The sequence below is a fragment of the Monodelphis domestica genome, chromosome 4, assembly GCF_027887165.1.
Source record: "Monodelphis domestica isolate mMonDom1 chromosome 4, mMonDom1.pri, whole genome shotgun sequence".
NCBI classification, from domain to species: Eukaryota; Metazoa; Chordata; class Mammalia; order Didelphimorphia; family Didelphidae; genus Monodelphis; species Monodelphis domestica.
The window spans coordinates 56,523,365-56,550,327 of NC_077230.1; the positions used below are offsets into that span (position 1 = coordinate 56,523,365).

At 37.5% G+C, this 26,963-nt stretch overlaps 1 protein-coding gene across 4 annotated transcripts in view; it reads left to right on the forward strand.

Moving 5' to 3' along the window:
* COL8A1 (collagen type VIII alpha 1 chain) overlaps nt 1-26,963 on the forward strand; it is a 228,784-nt gene that overhangs the window by 193,394 nt on the left and 8,427 nt on the right. For 2 of the 4 annotated variants that reach the window (XM_007493590.3, XM_056793378.1), the window contains exon 3: nt 26,289-26,607. In XM_007493590.3, the coding sequence (XP_007493652.1) occupies nt 26,292-26,607 (316 nt within the window). In that variant the 5' untranslated portion in view covers nt 26,289-26,291. The remainder of the gene's footprint in view (nt 1-26,288; nt 26,608-26,963) is intronic. The other 2 variants (XM_056793379.1, XM_007493591.3) reach the window with 1 other exon arrangement.

A 26,963-nucleotide genomic window follows, 5' to 3' on the forward strand; every position in this document is an offset into this window, starting at 1 on the left:
AATACCTCCAACCAAACTATCTTTCCATTATTCTGTCAGGATGCCTGAAATTTCTTTTATTAATTATCATTCAACCACAGAACAATACAACATTAGATCTGGAAGTAATTTAGAGATCCCATAATCTAATTCCATTATTCTGAAAGCTAAATTAAGGCATTATTATCAAGGAAGAGAGTAATATAGACTGAGTAGTAGGAGGAAATCTGCATGAGCTTTTACAATTGTTACAAATACCTGTCAGAGTATATTACCTAAAAATGCACAGATTTAGAAATGAAAAAAACCTTAGAGTTTTTGGTCTGATGTTAGAGTTAGTGGTCTGATGTCCTCGTTTAAAAAAGAGACTGAGGTCCATAAAGATCCCAAAGTCACACATAGTAAGTAGTAAAAGCAGGATTTCAACCCAGGTCTACTGACTCCAAATCCAAAATGTGTTATTACTCTGTATCCTCCTGTCACTTTATCTTAATCTTTATTTCATTCTTTAATATTTAAGTAGTAGCTATTATTCATAAGAGTTATTGCACAATCTGAGAGTTAAATACAGATCTTTAAATTCCCACTTGATTATTCTCCAATTTAAAGAATTTGAGTTTCTGAACATGGCTTCTATGTCTATTTCCAGGAACTCCAAGTGTCAAACATAGTGTTTAGGTAGGACTGGGAGACAAAAGAGTAGATACAGGATGCCATTAGGACTCTACTTCATTAAGAAGGAGCAGAATTTAGTACAGCTTGAATGACTAGCCGTGTCAAATGATGTTGTACATCTGCACATCCCAGAAAGAGTAAGATGAAAATTTTGTAATTCAAAGTCAATGATATCTGCTTATAATTATTTGTATCTAGAATGCATTTTACAGATAGGTGAAATTATAGCAATATTATAAAATTTATCTTAGAATTATTTTTAAGATTCTCCTATAATTTGTGTTCATTGACATTCCTTGTTCTTTTAATCATGTTTGTACAGAGTACTTAGCAGCTTACACAACTTTTTTTTCAACACGAGGACAGATAGGTAATAAAGATATCGTCTTCTGAATCTAATGCCAGGTTTCTTGCTATTATAGTCTCAGCTTTACTAGGTATTCTTTCCTTCCTTCCTTCCTTCCTTCCTTCCTTCCTTCCTTCCTTCCTTTCTCTTTCCTTCTCTTTCCTTCTCTTTCTCACTTTCTCTCTTTCTTTCTTATGTTTCTTTCTCTCTTTTTACCTTCTATTTTAATAACAATCCTAAGACAGAAGACCAGTAAGGACTAGTTGATTGGGTTTAAGTGACTTGCCCAAGCTCACACAGAGAGGAAGTGTCTGACACTAGTTTTCAACCCAAGTCTTCCCCCAACTCCAAACCTGGCACTCTATCCACTGTATATTCTTTCAAGGAACACCTAGAAATGTCTAATAAATAGGACTACATTTTGTTTTATCAATAAACAATCAATCAGTAAGCACCTACTATGTGCTTAGTAATGTGCTAAATACTAGAGATACAAAGAAAGGCAAAAGAGGGCCCCTTTTCCAAGGAACTTGCTGGCTACCTCATCCTACACAGACCTGTTCCTATAGATCCTGCCCTCCAGTGTGATAATTTGTCCGAGTCTGGACTGTAAACTCTGCTCCTGAATTTATCTCCCCTAAATGAAATACAGCTAGCTGTCTTATGTCTCATCCTTCAGTCTTCATCATTTATCCTTCATGCTCACTAAGTGACAATAAGTGGCAATATGTTCAGCTAGGGTTCTTCTCTATCATGATCAAATTATAATGATTTAACCTAACTTTCAGAAACAGTGGAATTACATTTGTTGTTGTTTAGTCATTTCAGTCACGTATACCTCTTTGTGACCTCATGTGGGGTTTCTTGTCAAAAATACTGGAGTGGTTTGCCATTTCCTTCTCCAGTTCATTTTACAGATGAGGAAACTGGGGCAAAATGGGTGAAGTGACTTGGCCAAAGTCACACAGCTATTAATTATGTGTAATTAGAATCCGCTTCCCAGGACTCCAATTCCCAGATTCCCACTTTCATTCTCACCTTACATCCTTATGTTTTGGAGATAACGTTTATGTGTAACCCTGCCCCTCTCTCTTTTCACAGGAACATGGCTGGGAAAACTTCTCTTTACTCAGGCTTTTACTGTTTGTCTTTTATTTATTTTACTTCAAGTGATTATTAATAAATCTTATGAAATGTGATACTTGGAGTTATTGGATATTCATTTTAATCTAATAAGATCTGAAGCCAGATATGAACTTAGTTCATTCCAGTAAGTACTCTATCTATTGTGCCATTCATCTATAGTTAGATTAGGTTATTTCTTTTTTTTTTAATTTTATAGTATTTTATTTGATCATTTCCATACATTATTCATTAAAGACAAAGATCATTTTCTTTTCCTCCCTCCCACCCCCCGTAGCCGACGCGTGATTCCACTGGGTATCACATGTGTTCTTGATTCGAACCCATTGCCATGTTGTTAGTATTTGCATTAGAGTGTTCATTTAGATTCTCTCCTCTATCGTGTCCCCTCAGCCATTGTAGTCAGACAGTTGCTTTTCCTCAGTGTTTCTACTCCCTCAGTTTGTCCTCTGCTTATGGATAGTGTTTTTTCTCCGAGATCCCTGCAGATTGTTCAGGGACATTACACCGCCACTAATGGAGAAGTCCATTACGTTCGATTATACCACAGTGTATCAGTCTCTGTGTACAATGTTCTCCTGGTTCTGCTCCTCTCGCTCTGCATCACTTCCTGGAGGTTGTTCCAGTCTCAATGGAATCCCTCCACTTTATTATTCCTTTTTGCACAATAATATTCCATCACCAACAGATACCACAATTTGCTCAGCCATTCCCCAATTGATGGGCATCCCCTCGTTTTCCAGTTTTTGGCCACCACAAAGAGCGCAGCTATGAATATTTTTGTACAAGTCTTTTTGTCCATTATCTCTTTGGGGTACAAATCCAGCAGTGATATGGCTGGATCAAAGGGTAGACATTCTTTTATCGCCCTTTGGGCATAGTTCCAAATTGCCCTCCAAAATGGCTAGATCAGTTCACAACTCCACCAGCAATGGATTAATGTCCCTATTTTGCCACATCCCCTCCAGCATTCATTACTTTCCATAACTGTCATGTTAGCCAATCTGCTAGGTGTGAGGTGATACCTCAGAGTTGTTTTGATTTGCATCTCTCTGATTATAAGAGATTTAGAACACTTCTTCCTTCATGTGCTTATTAATAGTTTTGATTTCTTTATCTGAAAACTGCCTATCCATGTCCCTTGCCCATTTATCAATTGGGGAATGGCTTGATTTTTTGTACAATTGATTTAGCTCTTTATAAATTTGAGTAATTAAACCTTTGTCAGAGGTTTCTATGAAGATTTTTTCCCAATTTGTTGTTTCCCTTCTGGTTTTGTTTGTACAAAAGCCTTTTAGTTTGATGTAGTCAAAATTATTTATTTTACATTTTGTGATTCTTTCTATGTCTTGCTTGGTTTTAAAGCCTTTCCCCTCCCAAAGGTCTGCCATGTATACTATTCTGTGTTTACCCAATTTACTTATGGTTTCCTTCTTTATGTTTAAGTCATTCACCCATTTTGAATTTATCTTGGTGTAGGGTGTCAAGTGTTGATCAATTCCTAATCTCTCCCACACTGTCTTCCAATTTTCCCAGCAGTTCTTATCGAATAGTGGATTTTTGTCCCAAGACCTGGGATCTTTGGGTTTATCGTATACTGTCTGGCTGAGGTCACTTGCCCCAAGACTATTCCACTGATCCTCCTTTCTGTCTCTTAGCCAGTACCAAATTGTTTTGATGACTGCTGCTTTGTAATATAGTTTGAGGTCTGGGACTGCTAGGCACCCCTCATTTGTGTTTTTTTTTTCATTATTTCCCTGGATATCCTTGATCTTTTGTTATTCCAAATGAACTTTGTTATGGTTTTTTCCAAATCAGTAAAGAAAATTTTTGGGAGTTCCATGGGTATGGCACTAAATAGATAAATAAGTTTGGGTAGGATGGTCATTTTTATTATATTGGCTCGTCCTACCCATGAGCAGTTAATGTTTTTCCAATTGCTCAAGTCTAGTTTTAGTTGTGTGGTGAGTGTTTTGTAGTTATGTTCATATAGTTCCTGTGTTTGTCTCAGGAGGTAGATTCCTAGGTATTTTATTTTGTCTAAGGTGATTTTGAATGGAATTTCTCTTTCTAGTTTTTGCTGCTGAGCTGTGTTGGAGATATATAGAAAAGTTGATGACTTATGTGGGTTTATTTTGTATCCTGCAACTTTGCTAAAGTTGTTGATTATTTCAATTAGCTTTTTGGTTGAATCTCTAGATTAGGTTATTTCTAAGTTACTTCCAGTTCACAGTTGAATGATACTAATAATAGGAACTTTGAGAATCTTGGCAGTCCAGTGGAAAAGATGGTTTGGCTTGCAGGATTTTTCAATGTCATTTAAATGACAACATGTAGGCAACTGCCTAATACTTACAAATAAGTCCAACTTTCCTCATTCAACCCTGGAGGTCAAGATACTCATGAAAACCAATGCCATCAACTCATATCACAGTAAAGATCCATATATCTATGAAGTTTACTAAGATCCAGTTCTAAAAATGTCCCAATGGAGGCATCTGGGTATCTCAGTGGATTGAGAGTCAGGTCTGGAGACTGGAGGTCCTGGGTTCAAATCTGGCCTCAGACACTTCCCAGCTGTGTGACCCTGGGCAAGTCACTTAACCCCCATTGCCTAGCCCTTACTGCTCTTTTGCCTTGGAGCCAATACACAGTATTGATTTCAAGATGGAAGGTAAGGGTTTTAAAATAAAATAAAATAAATAAAAATGTCCCAATGATAGTATTAGGAAAAGGTGAGAATCAGAAGTCTAAGTTAAATTAAGTCATCAGGAAGAGAGATTGAGGAGGAAAGGAGGCTATTTGTTGTTGGAAATAAAATTGGAAAGAATAGAAGCCTGGAGTATATAAAGAGCAACATATATAAATCAAAATGCTATCTATATGAAGTTATCAAATGACTTCTTTCGTGTGGATAGCTATATTCACCTCTATTCTCATCCAAACTCGCTCTCCCTATCAATTAACTTTATTCATTTGAGGATTAGAATAAAAATAAAAGATCACTGATACTTATCCAACATGTAAGGCATGCTAAAGGAATTATTTCTCTTGATTCTCACAACTCTTCTGCGACATCTTCTTATCTTCATTTTAAAGATGAGAAAATGGAACCTCCAAGAGGCAATTGATTTGCCCTGAATCACACACATAAGCTGTAAACATCAGGGGTAGTGTCCAAACCCCCCCCCCAAATGACAACCTCTCTACTGAGTTCAAGTCCAACCCTATTTCCCCAAGGCTTTGTATGCTGATGGTACTATTCATATCAAAAGATGAAAGGAAGGGAAGGGAGCAAACATTTATTAAGACCTTCTTTGGACCAACCACTTTACAACTATCTTACTTGATCCTTACAACAAGTCTGGGAGGTAGATACTATTATGATCCCCATTTTATAGTTGAGGAAACTAAGGCAGACAGGGGTTGTATGACTTGCCCAGAATCACACTGCTAGTAAGGGTCTGAGGTCCAATTTGAACTCAGGAAGAGCAGTTTTCCCCACTCCAGATCCAGTTGTCTATTCATTGTACTGCCCTTATAGAAATTGTTAGAACTACAAGTTAGAGACCATTTAGTTAAGTCCTTAATTCCTTCCTCCTTTTATCAATGAGGAAACTGAGGCAAAGATAAAGAAAATACATTTCAAAGATCATGAAGCTAATTAGCATCAGAGCCAGATCTAGAATCCACCTCTCCTGACTGTGATTTCAGGGTCTTTCTTTTATACAAATCTAGAATCCGGGATGTCATTGCATTTTGTCATGCAAATGAATTTGAGACCTACAAAACCTGAAGGTCTTCCACAAGGCCACACAGGCAGCAAGTGTCAGATTTGAGCCCAAAACTCACATTTTCCCATTGCTAGACCCAGAGTAATAAAAGAAAATGCTCCAACATTTCTCAGATGCTGTGTTCCAGAGGAGAGGATAGACCCAGATGAAATGTAGAATGACAGTGGGTGAATAAAATACAGAACAGGGAAAGCAGAAAATGGGAAGGTTATCATAACAACCAATTCTTAATCTGTTTGTTATTAGGGTGGAGAACAAGATCATGTTCTGCTTCTTTGGAATTCAATCACACTTTCTGGTATTTGAAGGAATACAAGAAGAGCACACACAGCTTGGACTGTGCCTATTTACAATAGAAATACCTTTCCAATAAAAAAACTGTCTGAAAGATGATGTTTGTCTTCAGACAATATTTCCCAGACATTTTTTATTATTAGCAAAGCTCTTTTGGAGTAGAACTGAAAGTTTCTGAGGAGTGGCAACATGAAAGCAAAAGGCAGGAAAATTACAAAGAGAAGCAAAGTCACCCCCTCCCTTTCTTTTTAAGAGAACCATCAAAGGGCAGCTGACGGAAATACAGCTAAGTGGCATTAATTCATTCCTAATAGGACTTTCCAAGAGCTTTTACTGCTACATAAGAAAGGGCTGTAAACCAGCAGGAGGGGAGAGCAAGGAAAATAAGTCTGGGGAATCATCCCACATAAGAAAATGAGCAGGCTGTCAATATTGTATCTTTGGCTAATTTCCACAAAGCAAGGAGAAAGATGGTCAGGACGGGGTTGTGGCCCATAAAAGAAGAGAAAAGCCAAGGGGGGAAACAACACAGAATAGAAAATGATAGTTTTACTGCACAGGTGGACCTTACTACAAAGAATAAAAAATGCTGGTCCCTCTTCTAACTTCCCACCATTCATTGATTTTCATGACCCTCCACTCCTTTCTGGGCCCTCCCCTCACTTAGCTCCATCCCACTTCAGCTACTACTAGACTAGAACAGAATCACGGGATCTTAGTTAGTTAGAAGTCATCTTAGCAACGTTCTAGTTTGACTGCTCATTTGAGTGATTTTTTATAGCAAGGTTTTGTTGTTTGTCTTGAAAGGAAGTTATTCAGAATTGGGGGCTCGGTTTTTTTCTCTCCTTTTCCCCTCACAACATAGAAACTATATATTAACTTGGCTTGGGATTTGTATGATTCTACAGCTCAAGGAGATCCAAGGACATAAACATTATCTCGAAATTAAACGCCAGAGTGATGTCTTTGTTATGAAAAGTGTCTTAAGGGACAAAGGTTGAATTTTTTTATTCAATCCCCTTGACAATGTCTCTTGAAGCCTTCTGTTTCTGCTCATGAATGCAAATGGATCCTTTTCTTCCCTTAATAAGTGTAAACCTATTATTACTTTCTAATTTTCCCAAGAACCATCATGGTTCAAAGCAGCCTAAACCCTCCCCACCCTTCCCATCCCTCTCCCCAGCCTGCCATTCAGACAAGTCCAACATACTGACTGCTGTTGTGCAGAAAAGTTTTCAGTTCTTTGAACTCCAAAGCCAAATCTCTTTGGAATCAGCTCAAAGAGAGCTGCTGAGCTGTCCTCTCAGATGGAAGGGGAACAAGTAGAGATGGGTCTTTGAAGCTGATTTTTCTCATATGGCAAATCAGGCAGGGTACACAGTTAAAATAGTTTTAGGAAAGTAGACATAATATTTAGGAAATGTACTCTACTCTGCCAGGTTCTGGATTGACAGCCAGGATGATAATTTATAAGCCATATTTCTAAATGAGGCTCAGAGCCAAAAAAAAAGGGTGGAGGGGGCAGAGATGAAAAGAAAACAAACAACAAAAAACAACTACAACCCATCTAACAGCATGAAACAAAAACCTTTGCCCCTGGAGTCCACAAACTCTCTAACAACCAGGTCGTTGTGTGGAGATCCATGTTCTTATGTCATTTAAATGTTTTAGGACTGATGTTCTTTCTTAGATGATCACAAAGAAAAGGGCCAGGATCTTTCTCTTTTAGCATGGTAGGGTGAAAAAGCATGGGAACTGGAAAAAGACAGAGTGAGGCAGAGGAAATGTGAATTAGCATAGCATTTGGGGTTGGAAGTGACCGAAGAGATCATCTCCTGCAAACCTCTCATTCTACAGGTGAGAGAAACTAGGGACAGGAGGCTAGGGAAGGGGACATGATTTGCCTAAAGTTATATGTCAGGTTTCTAGGTTAGGAAGAAGACCACAGAAGAGTGAAGGAGAATGGTTTTGATTATGTATAGGCTCAGGTACATCAATTCTTTGTCTGGGAGATGAGAGAGGAAAAGTGTTAAGAACTTTGTTGTTATTGTCGTTCATTTGGTTCATTGGTGACCTACGGCTTTGTGACTCCATGAACCAACTTTCTTGGCAAAGGCACTGGGATAGTTTGCCATTTCCTTCTATAGAAGATCACTTTTTGTCAGAACTCTCCAACATAGGGGCAACTAGGTGGTTCAGTGGATAGACAGTTAGACCTGGAGACAAGTGGTCCCGAGTTCGAAGCTGGCCTCAGATACTTCCTTAACTGTTTGACCCTGGGCTAGAAATTTGATCCCAAATGCCTAGCCCTTAGTGGTCTTCTGCCTTAGAACTGGTACTTAGTATAAATTTTAAGATAAAAGGTAAGGTTTAAGAAAAAAAGAACTTTTCATCATTACCATCATTTCATTGAGCTATGCAAGCCCCTCTGACATGACAAAGCAATGATCCAGGAGGAGAAATAAGACCTGACTACATGTTATGTTATCCTAAAGCATGCATAACGAGCTGAAAGTCTTTCCCAGGATGTGCTGGTAAATGTTTAACAATCAGCTTTCCAATCAAACTACATGACAAAACACACTTTTAAATTTAAGCTGCATTGTTAACATTTTCTCCATCACTTTCTTAAGTCTAGACAATTAAGAAAAGAGTAAATCAAACCCATTTGCTCATTTCTAGAGAACAAATGCTCACACTGAAAATTTAATAATGAGCACACAAGAGTCAATTCGAATTGGATCCACTACACACACCCGGTTTATTTTGTTTTTGTCTTCCATTTTGTTGTCACAGACAGCTAAGTATAAACCAAAATCTGATGTGCTCAGGTAAGATGCTGGGACAGGAATAGAAGAGAGGTAATCAGCCAATCATCATAATTGCTAAGAGTCCCACTTCCCCCTTAAGACTGTATCTGGGGGGACAGCTGGGTAGTTCAGTGGCTTGAGAGCCACACCTAGAGACAGGAGGTTCTAAGTTCAAATTTGGCCTCAGACATTTCCTAGCTGTGTGACCCTAGGCAAGTCACTTGGCCCCCATTGCCTAGCCCTTACCTTACCACTCTTCTGCCTTGGAGCCAATACACAGTATTGACTCTAAGATGGAAGGTAAGGGTTTTAAAAAAAAAAAGACTGTATCTGATCTATTTAAATCCAAAGCCTTCAGTTCTGGGCCATGGACTACTTGAAATTGAAACCAGAGCCCAATCCTTCTGCTTTTTACCCCAATATTCCTTCTATTATAGCACACAGTATCCATAATTTTAATGTAAAAATTATGAATATTTATTATCAGCAGGATTTTTGTTTTCCTTAATGAATGTGCTTTGTAACAAGTCTTTTTTTTTTAAACCCTTATCTTCCATTTTAGAATCAATACTGTGTACTGGTTCCAAGACAGAAGGAAGGGTAAGGGGTAGACAGTTGGGGTTAAGTGGCTTACCTACACATAGCTAGGAAGTGTCTGAGGCCAAATTTGAACCCAAGATCTCCTGTCTCCAGGCCTGGGGCTCTGTCCATTGTGCTGCCCAACTGCCCCCCTGCAACAAATCTTGATTTTTAAAAATCTCCCACATTCTCAATTTCTTTGATTCACGAATCCTTCCAAATCAGTGCCTCTCACCATATTCTTTGGCCTCTCTGCCTGCTTCCATTACTCTCCTGTCTGAAATAAGTTCAATGGATCAGCTGTGAAAACCTTAGGATTTCTTCTCTGACAGCACATCCATCCATCTCTCTCTCCTTCAAAATAAACTCCACGTGTTACAGAAATGAAAGGTATAGTCTCAAGATAGCTGTGATTTCCCTCCTCTTGGTGCCTGGGTTTTTCTCTGAAAGGCTGAGAGAGAATTAGAAGTTACTGTCAAGGTTCATTATCTCCATAAATGGAAGATAAAAGGCAGTAGGCATTAGACTTGTCTTGCTGCTAATAATTGATCAAAAATATGTTTTTGATGCCCCTATTCAAAAGTTAATGGGGGAGGAGGATTAAATTTTGCTTAAATGTATTTTTGGAATAGGTGAGATGAATGAAGTCTGCTGATCTTGAGCTATGTGAGACAAGTGAGGGGAAAACACATTTTCACTGACCGAGAAATTGCCAAGATGTTTTTTGGTTCTTGTATAACTCAAAAATTGCTAAAAAATGAAATACTACAAACTTGGCAGGACTGTCATCCTGACTGAAGGAGGAGATCATGCCAACCTCAAGGGTAATCGGTTAATTATTTTCCAAGTTATGATGGTTTGAATTAATATGTTTTGCACATGTGCTATAAAAACTTTAGTGTTTGAACTGCATCAAGTTATTTAAAGCTCAGGAAAACCTTAGTTAAGATGACTGAGATTGTCTGCAGGATACCAAAACAACCAGCAAAGAAGTAAAGTTTTTATTTCAACAAATGGTTGTCTTCCCAAAAAAGTTTGATTATTTTTTTTTTCATTGAGCTGATGGATTTAACTAGATGTTTTAGAATAGTAGAGACACGGCTTATGTTAAAGTCACCTCTTTGGCTCAAGAACTTTTCTTGTTCCTTTATTTACTATAGCAAATGTTGAAATGTACAACCTACTCTTACACATATGGTGCCAATGGTGGAGAGAGGGCTCAAATGGAAACTTGGATTGCACACTCTATCCTCAGTGCTAATTTTAAATGAGTTTTTTCAAAAGCATAAGGATGAGTCTCCAATGAGTATATAAAAGACATTTTCTTTTAGAAATGGACATTGGCATCTTCTCATGCCCCTCAATCCCTTTATTTATCCTTCCCAGGTAACACTGGGAAGTGAGTGGCATCTGAGGTGACAAAGGCTCCCTTCTTCCAGGATTGTGTCCATAGTAGGAAATAGAGCATGTACACCATGAATATGAACCTGAACAGAACTTCAAAATCATAGGATCTCAGAGTTGACAAGGACCTCAGAAGTAATCTAGGGCAACCCATCCTCCCCTGACAAAAGGCCATTCTGCTTTTGACCAAAGACCTCCAGTGATAGAAAGACAGACTACCTTCCAAGACATTCTATTCTCTTCTTGGATGGTTCTAATCATTAGAAAAGTCCACTCATCAAATTCTACACATTGTTTCTATTTCTTCCTTTTAGAGCCAGATATTATGAATATTTTTTTCTATCATCACGCTTTTGAAGACAGATGTTGCATCCCCCTCCCTACATTCACTAAGTCTTCTCTTCTCTAGGTCATTCTACTGACTCTCAGATGACCTTCATTTCTTTTACCAACCAACTCTGCCCTGCTTTGGACACATTCCCTTTGTTAATAGCCTTCCTACAATATAGCTCATTGCTATAGAAGTCATCTGATCTATAGTAGTTCTTTTACCACCTTCATTTTGAACACTGTGTCATGGTTAAAGCGACCTACCTTCTCAATAGGTTGTTTTGGCTGCCTTGTCGTTCTGGTGATACATATTGAGCCTATGGTCCACTTTAATTGCTAGAGAGAGCCTTTTCACGTGAACTTTAATGTGGCTATACTTCCCTTTTCCTTTAGTGTTAGATTATAACATTTGATATAATTTCTATCCCTGATAATTAACTTTCATTCTTCAAACCTTTCTGAAGGATTAACACTGGGAAATAAGATTGCCAAACGTAAGCTTTACTTTCTCTTTCCATCTTTTTTCTAAGATCCTCAGGAACAATGGAATATCCAGAAGTTAGGTAAGAAAAATGAAAGAAGAAGCAAGAGACCCAGGTAGTCTATTCTACTATAATTAGCATCCACCTCTGAAAACAATATAATAAAACAAAAGCAGAAAATTATCTATACAAGTGTCATCAGTAAAGTATTAGGTCTGGGACTGGCATTCCAGATTTTCTTCCAAAGCAAAGAAATAAATAATTTAATATACATACATCACATAATTCAATGTTTTCTGCCTTGATTTTTCTTGGAAAATGTTTCTTTTTTAAAAAAACCCTTATACCTAAACCCTTCTGTTTTAGAACTGATACAAGTTATCATTTCCAAAGCAATAGAGTAGTAAGGCTTCGGCAATTGGAGTGAAATGACTTGCCCAAGGTCACACAGATAGGACATATCTGAAGCCAGATTTGAACCCAGGTCCTCCCAACTCCAGCCTTGGCTCTCTATACACTGAGCCACCTTGCTATCCCTCCTTTTGATATTTCATTGTTTATGTCCAAACTCTGCAATTTACTAGCAGAGATAGGTCACTTGATCTTTGACCTTATCCTACCCAGTTTCTTCACTGTGAAATGGGGACAGGAATACACCAATTTCATATCACAAAGGATTGTTCTGAGGAAGACATTGTATTTGCTGTAAAGGGTTACATAAATGTATTATTGTTTTTAAATGCACATAGTATATAATCCTATAAAAGCTTGGCTTCTGATCAGATTGTATTAGAAATTTTACCCAAACAGTACTCCTTTAGGTATTCCAGCCACCCTCTTTTCATCCTAATCCATAGCAAAAAATAAATAAAAAATACCACAAAACATTTGGAAATGAGAAGGGAGCCTAACTTATTTGCTCTTTTGAATTCCTTCAACAAAATAAGTCGGCAAATACTCTTCATTTCTAAAACAGTTTCATTATAACATACATTAAGAAATATGCTAAAAGAGAATGATAGACTTGAGAGCCGGAAAGGGCCTTAGAGATTTTTGTACCTACTTGCACTTTGCAGAGTGACAATCAGAACTTTAGAGCTGGCTAAGACATTGGAGATCATCTAAGATCATAGAGCTGTAGTAAGAAAGGACCTCCTAGATCGTCTAGTCCAGGCTAGAATCAGGAAGATCTAAGTTCAAATCCAGCCTCAGATACTACTTCATGGCCCAGTGATGCAAGTCACCTAACCACTGTCTGCCTCAGTTTCCTCAAATATAAAATGGGAATCATAATAGTACCTACTTGCCAGGGTTATTTGTAAGTGCTTAATAAATACTTATTTCCTTCCTTCCTACTCTTTATTTTACAGATAAGGAAATCAAGGTCCAAGACACAAGGTCCAAAGTCACACAGTAGCAGAACCAATATTTTTTATCTAAATCTAGGTCTAACTCCCTCCACTGAGGTTATATCCCCTCCTCTACACCACTTTAAATTCAGGTTCAGGGAGATGTGACTTGCCTGGAAATTAGGTCTTCTGACTCTCTCGGGCCAGGGCTCATTTTACTACATGAGAAAATTTTACTCTGTTTCAGAAGTTTCTCTTTTAAGACTCCCTCTGAACCTTTTATTGCTTAAACTATTTTGTACTTTGATGAAACTACTGTGCTTGGAGAGGCCAAAGTGAAAGGAGTTAAAAACAGACTTAAAGTATGTGAATGGTTATTTCAAGGGGAAAAAAATGTTCTCCAGATGTTTTCCACCTCCTCCCAGGACAGAAAAAGAGGAAATGAGCTTAAAGTTCAGGGAGAGAGGTTTTTAGAATTTGGTTTTGGGAAGCATACGTTAAGGTAAGGAGACATAGTAACAGGTTATCCAGGAATGCTGTGAAATCTTCCCTGTGAAACTACTCCTTGAAGAGTGGGGTAAGCAACTGTCAGTCTGAGAGGTCCTTAAATGCCAAGATGAAGTTTATATTTTATTCTAGAGGAAGTGGGGAGCTACTGATGGTCTCTGAGAAGGAGATTTACATGGTCAGACATGTCTCAGGAATATCAACTTGTAAGCTGTGTAGAAGAAGAATTGGAATCAGAAAGAGGCTGGACTCAGGGAGACCATTTAGAAGGCTATTACAATGAGGGCAATCTTGGAGAACATATGAGTAAATGGAAGAAAAAAGAAGGAAATGAGAAATGTATAGAAGGTAGGACTGATAATACCTGGGAAACTGGTGAATCAGAAGGATTCTGTTTGTAAAACATCTGACCAGAAATAAGCATTTGTGCTACTGATTCTTAAAAATCAGTAGCTCATTTGTTTATTCAAAATATCAGGGAAGGAATGAAGTCAGATTCCAAAGCCTTTGTTTTTATCATCTATATTTCCAATCATACCTCCTACTCTAATAATATATCCCTAATAACAAAGAATATAATAGAGAGAGAAAAAAAGGAGTTCAGCAAAGCTAACCAATTTGTCAACTCAGGATATTCAGTGTTCCCTACCTTTTGCCCTCCATGTTTGCAAAAAAGAGGGGATCATTTTTTTCATCTCTTTTTCACATCCAGACTTGGGAATTATAAATACACAGAGCTGTTTCTTTTTTGTTCTTATTACTGACATTGTTGTCATTGTTTCCCTGGTTCTGATTATTCCACTTTGTATCATATGCTTGCTCATGCTTCTTTTCATTATTCCTATTCTTCATAGAAACAGATAAAGTTGATGTCATTCATCAGAACAGTTATAGTCTGGATTATTAAGTATGTCTGTTTGTACATATCTAGAAAGAGCCCCATTAAGCCCCAGTATGGATTTATTACAAACAAGTCATATCAAACAAACCTCATTTCTAATCTGAACATGGCATGCTAGAAATAATCAGACGAGGAAAAGGAAACTTGGATTCTACCCATAAATTGGCCACCATCTTTTCCTCAGAGTTTAGCAATCTCTTCTACTCTCATTTTGGCTCTAATTCAGCCACATATAATATATATATATATATATACATATATATATATATACACACACACACACATATATATATGCATGACTGCATCCTTGATCTTATAATTACCCATAAATCTTCAACCTGTATGATTTGAAATGTTAAAATTACTCTCTCAGCCTCTAAGCATTACAATATTTCCTTTGTTTACTCAGTAAGTCAGTTACTTGGCATTTATTAAATGTTTACTATGTTCCAGGCACTGTACAGGAGATATAAAAGGATGGCCAACAAAACTAGCCTCTAATTTCAAAAAGCCCACAGAATAAAGAAGGAGATAACATACAAACAACTATGTAGAAACAAAATATATAGAGGATAAAGTGAGGCATATTCTCAGAGGGGATGTACTAAGATTAAAGACTAGAAAAAACTTCTTGAAGAAGGTGGGACTTTAGCTGAGACCTGAAGGAAGCCAGGGGAAGTAAGAGGAAGGAAAGCATTGCAGACGTTGGGACAGCCAGGGAAAATGTTCAGTATCTAGAGATGAAGTGATATGTAGAAGGATTACAGATTCTTCTTTGTTTGATCTTTACTGCCAGGCAGTCAATTCATCTTTCCCTGCCTTCCAGTCTACCATACCTGCTCTGGTCTTCCTTTTCTCCCTTTGAAATCTTGGTCATATAGTTCATCTGTTCAGTTTTGCACTGTCTTCTGTGCTCTCCTTTGTCCTTCTGTCACTTCCAAACCTAGCCCTAGTTTGATGCCACTGTTTACCTTATTTTTTTCTTTTACTCGTGTGCTACTAAATACTCCTAATAAAATTCAAATAACTGTGATGACAAGGTTAACTATCAACTTGTATTCTGTAACTTCATTGCTTCATAGAAATCCTTTTACTCCTCCTAATTCATCATTCTATAGAACTCCCCACAGCCTGTTCCAAAATGTCTCTTTTTTCCTCAAGCAATTCTCTACTCACTTCCTCTTAGCAAAAGTCCTTGCCTTATACATTACAGAGAAAATTGAACCATCTATTCTAAATTCCATCTTATTTCCAGTTCAACCCTTTGAATCCATTCAAAATCATCACTCATTCTCTCCTTTTCTGCTCCAACGACTGAGGAATAGAAGGCCCTTCTGGCCAAAAACAACCCATCTATTAGCATTCTTGTACTGTCTTCTTGTCTCCTTCAGTAGTATGTTCTTTCAATCACACGCTCTTGATTCTTTATTCACTAACTTTCTGTCTTTAAAGATGCTTAGACAACTTTTTTACTACCTCTGTAAGCCACCACTGTTAGACCTCTAAAATATTCACTCAATCTTGTCATCCTCAACAACTGACATACTTTATCCTTCTTATCACCCATTCACTTCTCAATGCCTCACAGTCTGGCTTCTAGCTACATCACTCAACTGAAACTGCTTTTTCCAAACTTATCTGTAATCTTTAATTGCTGCATCCAGTGGACTTTTCTCAATTCTCATCCTTGATATCTCTGTAGCATTTAACATGTTGAACACCATCTCCTCTTTCTTCGTGGGTTTTCACCCATGGGTTTTCACTTCATGGGTTTTCACAATTCCCTCCTAATCTTCTTCCTATTTGTCTAACCACTCATCAGTCTTCCTTCATGGACCATCAGACATGTTCTGCATCTATTTGGAGGTATACTCTAGGCCTCTGTCTTGGGCCTTCTCTTTCTCTTTCTCCTACTTCTCCTCTTACTTCCCTCTTTTTTCCAGCTTCTAAATCTCCTCCCAACCCCCTCCATGATTTCATAACCTTTTTTTTACCCTGAACCTTTTTGACAGTCTAGTGAAGCCTATGAACTCCTCAGAACAGTGTCTAAATTGCCTAATATAAAATACCAGGAAATGAATTACATTGAAACAGTTATCAAATAATTTTTCATTTAAAAATGAGTTTGGGAATAGAAATTTGATGTCTATTTTGTACACATTGAAATGACTATGGAACTTCCAGGTGGAGCTGTCCAGCTACTTTTGGTGTTGTGGAACTGTAGCTCAAGAGAAATACAGTCTCTTATTCATTTTGGAGCAAATCTGCATCAAAACCTGTATTAAGTCCATGGGAGTTGATGAGTTCAACAAGAAAGAGTATCCTGTTCATTACTATGTTGAAATTGTGTGCTTCTCTTTACTCCCTGTGTGCCTTTGAACAAGTGATGTCATCTCACTGGGCTTTTGTTTTCTTATCTATAAAATGAGAGATTGGATGATCTCTCAACTCCCTTCCAGACATAAATTACTATGGTACTAGTGGACTTGTAGATCTGGTGGATGTTGTAAACATAATATATCTTTTCTTTTGTTAGGTATTTAATATTTTTATGGACAAGGTGGATAAATATGGACTGAATAATAACTAGCACAGTTAAGTAACTGGTTAAATGATCCTACCCAAAAAGTGTTGACATGAATATATATCAACCTGAGAAAAGTCATGGCTTTATGACCTTGCTCTGTTCAATAACTTGGAAAAAATCATAGAAAGTGTGTTTATCAAATTTTCAGATAACATGTCAGAAATCTACCTGCTATGCTTCATAATTGAATAGATTCAAAATCATCCTTATCGTCTATAATAGTTAGTCAAAATTAACTAGATGAGATTTAGCAAGGACAAATAGAAATACCTACATTTGGTTCAAAAAATTAAAGGAATTACATGAGTATAGGATGGATGGGGCTTGGCCAATAGCTATTGAAATAGGAAAGTTCTAAAGATTTGGGTTGGCCATAAGCTTAATACGAGTTATTTTTAGTGAAATATTTGCTTTTTAAAAAACTAATCTAGTACATGTTTTCTCTGTATTTATATACATGTACATTATGTACATACATACATATATGGTTATTCATCTTTGTAATTTCCACATCAGGAGAGGCAAAAAATTTCATTGTGGTCCATACAGACTCAGGTCTGAGTACTCTGACCAGTTCTGAAAACCACACTTTTTAAAAGGACATTGACAAACTGAAACACATTCCAAACAAGACTTTCAAGGTGGTGATAAGTATGGAAATGATGATATATGAGCAATTAGAAGGACTAGCTGTTGAATCTACAGAAGAAAGAAGCTAAGGGGACACAATAGCTGCCTTCATATACTTGAAGAGCTGCCTTATAGGGGAAAGGATGGATTATTTCTTTTGTGTTGCTCTAGGAGGCAAAGGTACTTAATTGGAGTGCTAGATCTAGTGCTGGACATAGAATTAGAGTCTAGGTTCATATCAGGCTTCCCCTCACTTACTAGCCATTGTGATCCTGGGCAAGCCACTTAACATCTCTCTGCCTCATCTGTGAAACAACGATAGTAACATCACCTACTTCCCAGGGTCATGGTGGAAATAGAAATGAGATCAAACATATCGTCACTTTGCAAACTGCTAAGTCAATCAATCAATAATCAATTTGCTGGCATTTATTAAATGCCTACAGTGTGAGAGGTACTATGCTAAGTTCTAGGTAGATAGGTCAGTAGATGGATATGGCATATACATATATGTAATACATAATACAAATAAAAATATGCATATATCCATAAACATAATATACATATATTCACATTATGCACATATGTGTGTGACATGTTATGTGTGTATTGCATAAATGCACTATTATGTTACAGACCATAAGCATTTTGTAAGCTTTATAATACTTCATGAATATGGGTTACAAGTATTATACATTACACCCGTTTGCAGATCAGTAGTTACTTAAAGAAACATTAGGGCCATTTGAAACCATAAAAATTAGGTAGACAGGCTACATAATTATCTAGCTAAGTAGGAAGTGGTTTTGACTTGTGTGTGTGTGTGCGTGTGTGTGTGTGTGTGCGTGTGTGTGTGTGTGCGTGCATGTGTGTGTGTGCCTAGCTCAGGAAAGACTGAATGGTTCAGAAGTGCAATGGGACTTTCTTGCTTTTTTCATTTCAGATTCATCACAAGTTCTGACCATTTCATATTTACTTTGGCTAACCAGCTCCCTTTCAAAGTCAGTCAATTTTCATTTGCTCTTAGGTTTCTTTCCATTAGCATTACCTGAATAAAGTTTTTGGTTGCACAAGCACACACACACACACACACACACACACACACACACACATTATAAAACATAGAAAATAAGTACTATGTGAGATGGTTGTATCCTCTATCTATAGAAAAGAAAGTCTTCAAAGGTCAATGGCTGTAATTTTCTCCCAGGAGGGATTCTAGTATTGCCTCTCCATAAAAGAGGAGTTAACCCTATCTAATCTTATTCTGACTGAATTAAGGAAACCATCACACAAGACTGACGACCAAAAATATCCTTGGGGAGGCAGTAAAGGTAAATAAGGGTAAGCCAAGTTTTGAATTCTCACCAAGCCTCCAAGCAAAGACACAAGTTAAAACTTTTGAGTGGTTTATTTAAACAGCATGCCAGGTCCAGATAGATTGATGAAAAGGAAAAAGAACCTATTGATACAAAAATACTTATAGTGGTTCTTATAATGATGGCACATAATTGGAAATTGAGTGACTGCCCATTAATTACTATACTACTCTTTTAGTATCGTGTCTCAGCTCCCTTGCCACTTGCCTTAATTCCTCAGTTGTAAAATGGGAGTAATAACACTCGCCTTGAAGGAATATTGTGAGAATCAAATGAAATATTTGAAAATGAAAGGGGGGGGGAAGGAGGGAGGGAAAAAGGGAGGGAGGGAGAGAGAGAGGGAGAGAGAGGAAAGAGAGACAGAGAGAGAGAGAGAGAGAGAGAGAGAGAGAGAGAGAGAGAGAGAAAGGAAAGAGAGAGAAACAGAGAGAGACAGAGAGAGACAGAGAGAGAGAGACAGAGAGAGAGAGAGAGAGAGAGAGAGACAGACAGACAGACAGACAGACAGACAGACAGACAGAGAGAGAGAGAGAGAGAGAGAGAGAGAGAGAGAGAGAAGGTCCTTATCCCAGTGCCTGGCACATAGTACGCATTATACAAATGCTCATTCCTTCCCTCCTTCCCTGAGTGTGTCATCTTTGTGCTGGTCATCGTATCTCTTCTCTACTGGGCATTTTTGTGGTCACTGCTGGGTGCTGGCTGCCAAGCTGCTCTCTACTGCCATCTCCTGAGCACCAACTCTTCATTTTCCAATACCATCTACTAGCTCTGCCAGTATCTACTAAAGTATTATAACCAGAAACCCTCTCTCTGACATTCAGGCTGAGCCACTTAGACACTGGTGGTATGAATCACCATATCTAAGTAAAGGCAAATGAAAAGCACCCTTTGACTCAGATTAAGTCTATTCTTTTAGCTATCTACTCTGTGGCTGTTTTCAAGTTTCTGATCCTAAACAATTAGAAAGAGAACTTAGAAATGCCCTCCTTTTTAAGCTCTCATTAAAAATTCCGTATATTCAAAATGAAAATCAGTGAGTCTTCTCCTCTTCCTATCCCCAGAAAGAAGCCCAGAAGCTGAATAATTGCTGCAGCTATGGAGCTTACTTAGGATCCAAGATGCTCTCTGACTGGGAAGCAATTGGAGTTAAACAAGAACAAGAGATCAGATAGTTAAGATTCTGATCCTGGCCCATATTACTGTTTTGTTTTTGCTTATCTATTATTAACAAAATCCATTTCACATACATTACCAAGTGGTGCCATTTATTCCCTTGTGTTATATTAACACTGGTGATATTACTTCTCATTCTCCTTCCTCCTTCGAGTTATTTCTCCTTCAGTGGATCAGACTATTTGTCCTCACGTAAGCGAGGGAGAGGGCTATCTCTTCCTAAAAACCCAAGATAAGCTCACTGTCTGAGATCAGAACCCTGTTAAATCCTACAAATGAGATTATTCTTTTCCTCAGCCAAAGCTTAAAAATACAGTATAAGAATTTTTCACTTAATAAACTAGGAAAATTTTAAAGACGTTTTGATTTATCCTTTCCTGATGCTCATGTTACATAGTATCGTAGGTTATCTCTATTTGTGTCATTACTTCTACTTGTTGTTGTTGTTCAGTCGTTTCAGTTTTGTCTAACTCTTTATAATCCCATAAAAGGTGTTTTTGGTAGAGATATTAGAGTGGTTTGTCACTTCTTTCTCCAACTCAGATGAGGAACTGAGGGAGAGTTAAATGAGTTGCCCAGGGGCCCACAGCTAATATCTGAGGTCATATTTGAACTCAGATCTTCCTGATTCCTGGTCCATCGTTCTATCTTCCTACTTTCCCTCTCCTCCTACTAGACTATAAACTCCATCAGGGCAGTAACATGTTTTATTTAAACCTTGTATCTTTCCTAGTGCAGAACACAATGTTTTAGATGTAGTATGTATATATTATAAAATAAATTTGGAAATTTGAACAAATGGACATATTTCCATTTTAACACAAATTTGTGTTAAGCTAATTATGTATTCTATGAACTTGCTAAGACCCTAGATGTAACAAACTCATTCTTAAATATATGAAAATGGAAAAATTTCATGAAATAAAATATCAAAAGAAAATAGAGTTCTGATACAACTAAAACAGTATTTAAATAATATCCTATTCAAAATGTCCTCAATGGTGGTATGATATACTCAAAATAATGGTGTAATATACTCAAAATAAATATTAGTAGGGAAAGGAAAGGAATAAGCATTTATTAAGTGACAAGCATTATGTTAAGTGTCTTACAGATATTGTCTCATTTGGTTCTTACCACAAAGCTGGAAGATAGGTGCTATATTAAGCCCTATTTTATAGTAAAGGAAACTAAAGTAGAAGTCAAGTGACTTGCCCAGGATCACATAGCTAGTAAACCTCTGAGACTGGATTTGAATTTAGGTCTTCCTGACTCTGGGTCCAGTGTTTTTAATCCACTTTCCCACCTTGCTGCCATGTGTCTATAAAATACCAAACACTCTGGTAGGACAGTCTACAAATTTACCATGTTCCACAACTTGTTTTCTCTTATACATGAAACAGTAATTTATGCTTTGGTAGTTTAGCTGAGTTTTTTTCTCCAATCTCAAACCAACCTTAACATTCTTAACTTTATAATCAAAGTCCAGATAAATAGCTGAAAATCACCATGACAGATGGGGAACAACATTGGATTTAGAATGACAGAAGGCATGAGTTCAAGTCCTAATTTGCTACATGTCAACTGTGCTGCCTCAGATAACATAATTCAACTTCAATTTCCACATTAATAAAAAAAATGGGGTTGGATTAGCTGATTTCCATGGGGTTTTCCTGTCTTTAACTTACTATACTTTAGTGATGTTTATATCTGTTGTTTTCTCATGATGGATTAACAAGTGACCTAGAAAAAAATATTCTACTTTTGTGAATGTAGAATTATTATTACTTTATCCAACAGTTCTTTCCATCCAAGATATAACAATTAGAAATTGATTCAAGGAAAGATAATCAGTAAGTTCTATCTCATCACTTTAGTCTTATTTATTATCTTAGAGCACAAAATATTCCTGAAATTGATAATCTAGAATTTAAAAATTGAAAGTTTATCAATTAGGCATCTATTAGTTCCAATTTTCCAAATAAAAAGGTGATATCATTATTAAACAAAAATATTGCAAAGCAGGAAAGTTTGTAACAAAGACTCCTATTAAATGTATCAATGAAACATGTCTTCCCATGTGTCTTCATTATTTAACTTATTGTAGCATGTTTGCATTCTTGATATTGTCCACTAATAGACTGTCATAAATGGCTATTAAAAGATGGATAATCTTTTATTAGATAGAATAATAATAATAGAAGAAAAGTATGTTTCTAACTAGTTTTTATGTAAGATACCAATTTTAGCAAATGTAAAAATTAAATTCCCATTTAATAAACATTATGGAAACTTTAAGTACATCATTAATTTTTAATTTCCAGGATCCAGAGTATGAGAAAAGAAAGCATATTCCAAATATTCAATAAGTACACTCCTTAAAAAAAAGAATTTGTGGAATAAATTCAACAACATAGGTTGAATGTGCCATCTGGTGGTCATTATTGCATTTCATACACTTCATGGAATACTATCAGATTTCCAAAGTAGTTTCTTTCATCTGCTTTTATGAAAAGGAGGTTTACATTATTTAGATGTATGACATTTTATGGACCATGTGTTCATAAGCAAGTAGGTAATGCAATGGATGGAGCACCAGGTCTGGAATCAGGAAGACATGAATTCAAATATGGCATCAGTCACCTCCTAGTTGTGTGATCCTTGATAATTCACTGAACTGCTATTTGCCTCAGTTTCCTCCTCTGTAAAATAAGAATAACTACCTCCCAAGATTACTGTAAGGATCAAATGGGATAAGAGTTGTGAAAAGCACTTAGCTCAGTTTTTAAGTGTGATACTTTGTGAACACACCATGTGATATTCAGGGTACCAGAATAATGTGAGCAACCCTCAGGAGTTTATTTGCCACCTTCCTTTGGTCATCAAAAATCAGTGTTTTGCCATATTAATTATCAAGGATCTAGAATATCTGTTACCCATTAGATGATGCTCTCCCTGAGCCACCAATCTGGCAGCCAATTCAGTTCCTTCCAACTGTATATAGGTAAGCCCCCCTCCAAAAGGCTACAGTCTCACCACTTCCATCAGAGGACACCAAAATCACTCTCCCCCTAAGCTCACCCCAACCCTATAAGCAAGTCACAAAAGGTTTAAAATTTAGCTAAAGAATGATAAGCAATAATGCCTCATCTCAGATATCCATTCAATGACCCATACTATGGTTACATGAAGTATTGAACACAAGGGAAAAAAAAGGAAAAATATTAAACTCTTCTATAGATGTCTGCCTTCAGTCCTCTCCCCAAATTCCTACTGCTTATCCTAGTTTTTCAGGTATGGTTAGGGAATTCTTAAACTTCATTTACCCTGTGAGGAGATGGTAGGAAGAGTTCTGTGTGTCTGAGACACCTACTCCATACAAACAAGGGAAAGCAAGGGAAGCATGGAGAAAGTATGAGAAGCTACTCACATCTTCATCAAGATCATTCTCTTTCTGATGGCAGCTGGGTGGCTTAGTGGTTTGAGAGCCAGGCCTAGAGATGGGAGGTCCTACATTTAAATCCAGCCTCAGATACTTCCTAGCTGTGTGCCCTGGGCAGGTGATTTAACCCCCCTTGCCTAGCCCTTACCATTCTTCTGCCTTGGAACCAACACACAGTATTGATTCCAAGACAGAAGGTAAGAGTTAAAAAAAATCCTTCTCATTCTACCAGCACTTGACTCATCAAGTATTTAGGATTCAGAATAGTTTGCAGTCTTGAGTACTCAGATCCTTCTTTCTTCATGTCCTAGTCCCACCTCTGCTCCACAGATTAGGTTACATCTCCATTGGTTTTAGCTCCTCCTCCTCTGTTATAGTTACTTCAGACAGAATCTCAGATTACAATATCCAGGAGTCACTGCCTCCTAGCATTTTGTATCCCCAAAGTCAACTGTCAGTCAGTCATCTGCATGTTGAGCAGAAAACTTCAGTACAATTATAGTGGCTCACGTTTCCCCACCTCCAGGAGAAGAACCAGCTAGTCCCTATTTCAAGGGCAAGCAAAATGAAAGTAGACCTATGCACCTATGAGCAAGACTTATCAATTCCCAGTCTCCTTCAGGAAGCTTCTTAACCATTCTGAGCACATGCTTGAGACAATTCCACTTAGCTGTCCTCTTTCTCTCTGATCACTCTCCTTCAAAATAAAATAAAACATGTAATTCAAATAGGCAGTTAGGCAGCACAGTGAATAGAATTAGAGTCAGGAAGACTTATTTTCCTGAGTTCAAATCCAACCTCAGCTGTGTGACCCAGAGCAAATCACTTAACCCTCTTTGACTTAGTTTCCTCATCTGTAAAATTAGCTGGAGAAAGAAATGTGTAACAGTTAAATTAGTTTCTCTACCAAAAGTATTATATTTTTAGAGGTTTATTAAACATTATTAGAATTAAGAAATAAAGAAAATACAAAATAAGAAAGCACGTACCTGGGCACAGAGCCCATTCACAGCCACTCACATCTTGCCTGCCTGTAGAGAGACGAGTGTGCTTAGAAGTGGAAGCCAAGAGCCCAAGTAGGCAGTACAGTCAGTTTAAATACAATTTTTGTTCTCAGCCCAGGTGGGAATTCAGGTGATATTATAGGGAATTCTGGGAACTGCCAAGGACTTCTGGGGATTGAAGTCTGGGGTTCAAGTCTCCATTACAAATGGCAAACTACTCTAGTATCCTTGCCAATAAAACCACAATTATGATCATGAAAAGTCAAATATGTGAAAACAGGACTGAACAAAAGCAATTGAAATGAAAGGGCAATTCATTGGGACAGATTTCATATGCTAATAGATAGTATTTACTTGCAAATAACTTTTTTTAAACCCTTACCTTCCCTCTTGGAGTCAATACTGTGCATTGGTTCCAAGGCAGAAGAGCAGAAAGGACTAGGCAATGGGGGTCAAGTGACTTGACCAGGGTTACATAGCTGGGAAGTGTCGGAGGTCAGATTTGAACCCATAACCTCCTGTCTCTAGGCCTGGCTCTCAATCCACTGAACTACCCAGCTTCCCCTGCAAACAACTTTTTCAACAAAAATCAGACATCTGATACTATGAATTTGCTTAACAATTTTTCTCCTTTTTTTGAATGGTTCTAAGGTAAATTTTAATTTAATGACTGAAATCTAGTTACCAAAATCATTTAAGCAAAGGCAATTTTTTTTCAACTCAGATTAGGACTTAAACTAAAGTTTAAGTGATTACCCAAGGTCTCCCAGAATTAATGCAATCCAAATTAAGGAAGTTTTATTGTAAAGTTACAGGATCACAGATTTAGACCTGGAAGGGTTCTTAGAAACTAGAGTCCAATCCCCTCAGTTTGAAAAACTAAGGCACAAAGAGTAGAAGTGACTTGCACAGGGTCAAATAGCTGACAAATGTCTGAAGTAAGATCTGGATTCTATCCATTCATCTATCTAGCCACTTTCATTTTTTCAAAATAAAGGTAAAATGGCATTTCACTCTACATATGCTAAAAATGATTAAATCATTGACATTTTATCTAATTAGAAAGGTTTCTCTTGCTCCTCAGTGGCCTAATTTTTACACAACTGACAGAATTAGAGTAACTGAGTCATCCTATTCAACAAATAAAAACTGGCATTTTTCACTAAATCTGCCCATCTTCATTGGTGGACTCATGAAATTATAGATCTTTCAAAGTATTATCATTGTTTCTTTTGAAGCTTTAAATCCCACAATGGAGGAAGTCATTAGATCTTTTTAAGGATATTGCTTCCATCACCAACCACTACCTTCATTTGCCAACTCAACCTATTCCTTCCTTTGATAAGCCTCACTTTTCTTCAGTTTCCTTTATGGTGACTTCTTATGAAATTATCATTTTCCCTGAGTGGCTCTTTTCGGCTTCCATGCGTCCAATAGAATCAATCAGCAGATTTTCACAATGTTCCCTTTCCTTCCACAGGTGATGGCTGTTTCCCTGACCCCTCTACAGCTCCTGGGAGTGGTGATCCTCATTTACCTCAGTTTCATCAGGTTCATTCATGGCGGTGCCTATTATGGGATCAAACAGCTTCCACCTCAAATCCCACCTCAGATTCCCCAATACCAGCCCCTGGGACAACAAGTACCTCACATGCCCTTAGGCAAAGATGGCCTTCCCATGGGTAAGGAGATGCCCCACATGCAGTATGGCAAAGAATACCCACACCTACCCCAGTATATGAAGGAAATTCCACAGGTGCCCAGGATGGGCAAGGAGGCAGCTCCCAAGAAAAGCAAAGGTAAAGTCAAGCAATAAGTACTTATTAAGCAACTACTGCATACAAGTCACAGTGCTTGGTGCTGGGGATATAAGTACAATGAATGAAATAATCCCTATTCACATAGCACTTACACTCTAATGGGGGAAAGAAGTGCACACATAAACATATACAGTAGGAACAAAGTGAATGCACACATGAGACAAAGACATAAACAGAGACAGAGAGAAAGTAATTAAATACAAGTTAATTTGGAAATGAGAGCACTAACAGATGGAGGGATCAGAAAAGTGCAGGTGATCTTGCAGGTGATGCTAGTGCTACATCTTAAAGGAAGAGAGGGATTCTGTGGTTAAGGAAGAAGAGCCGCTACAAAG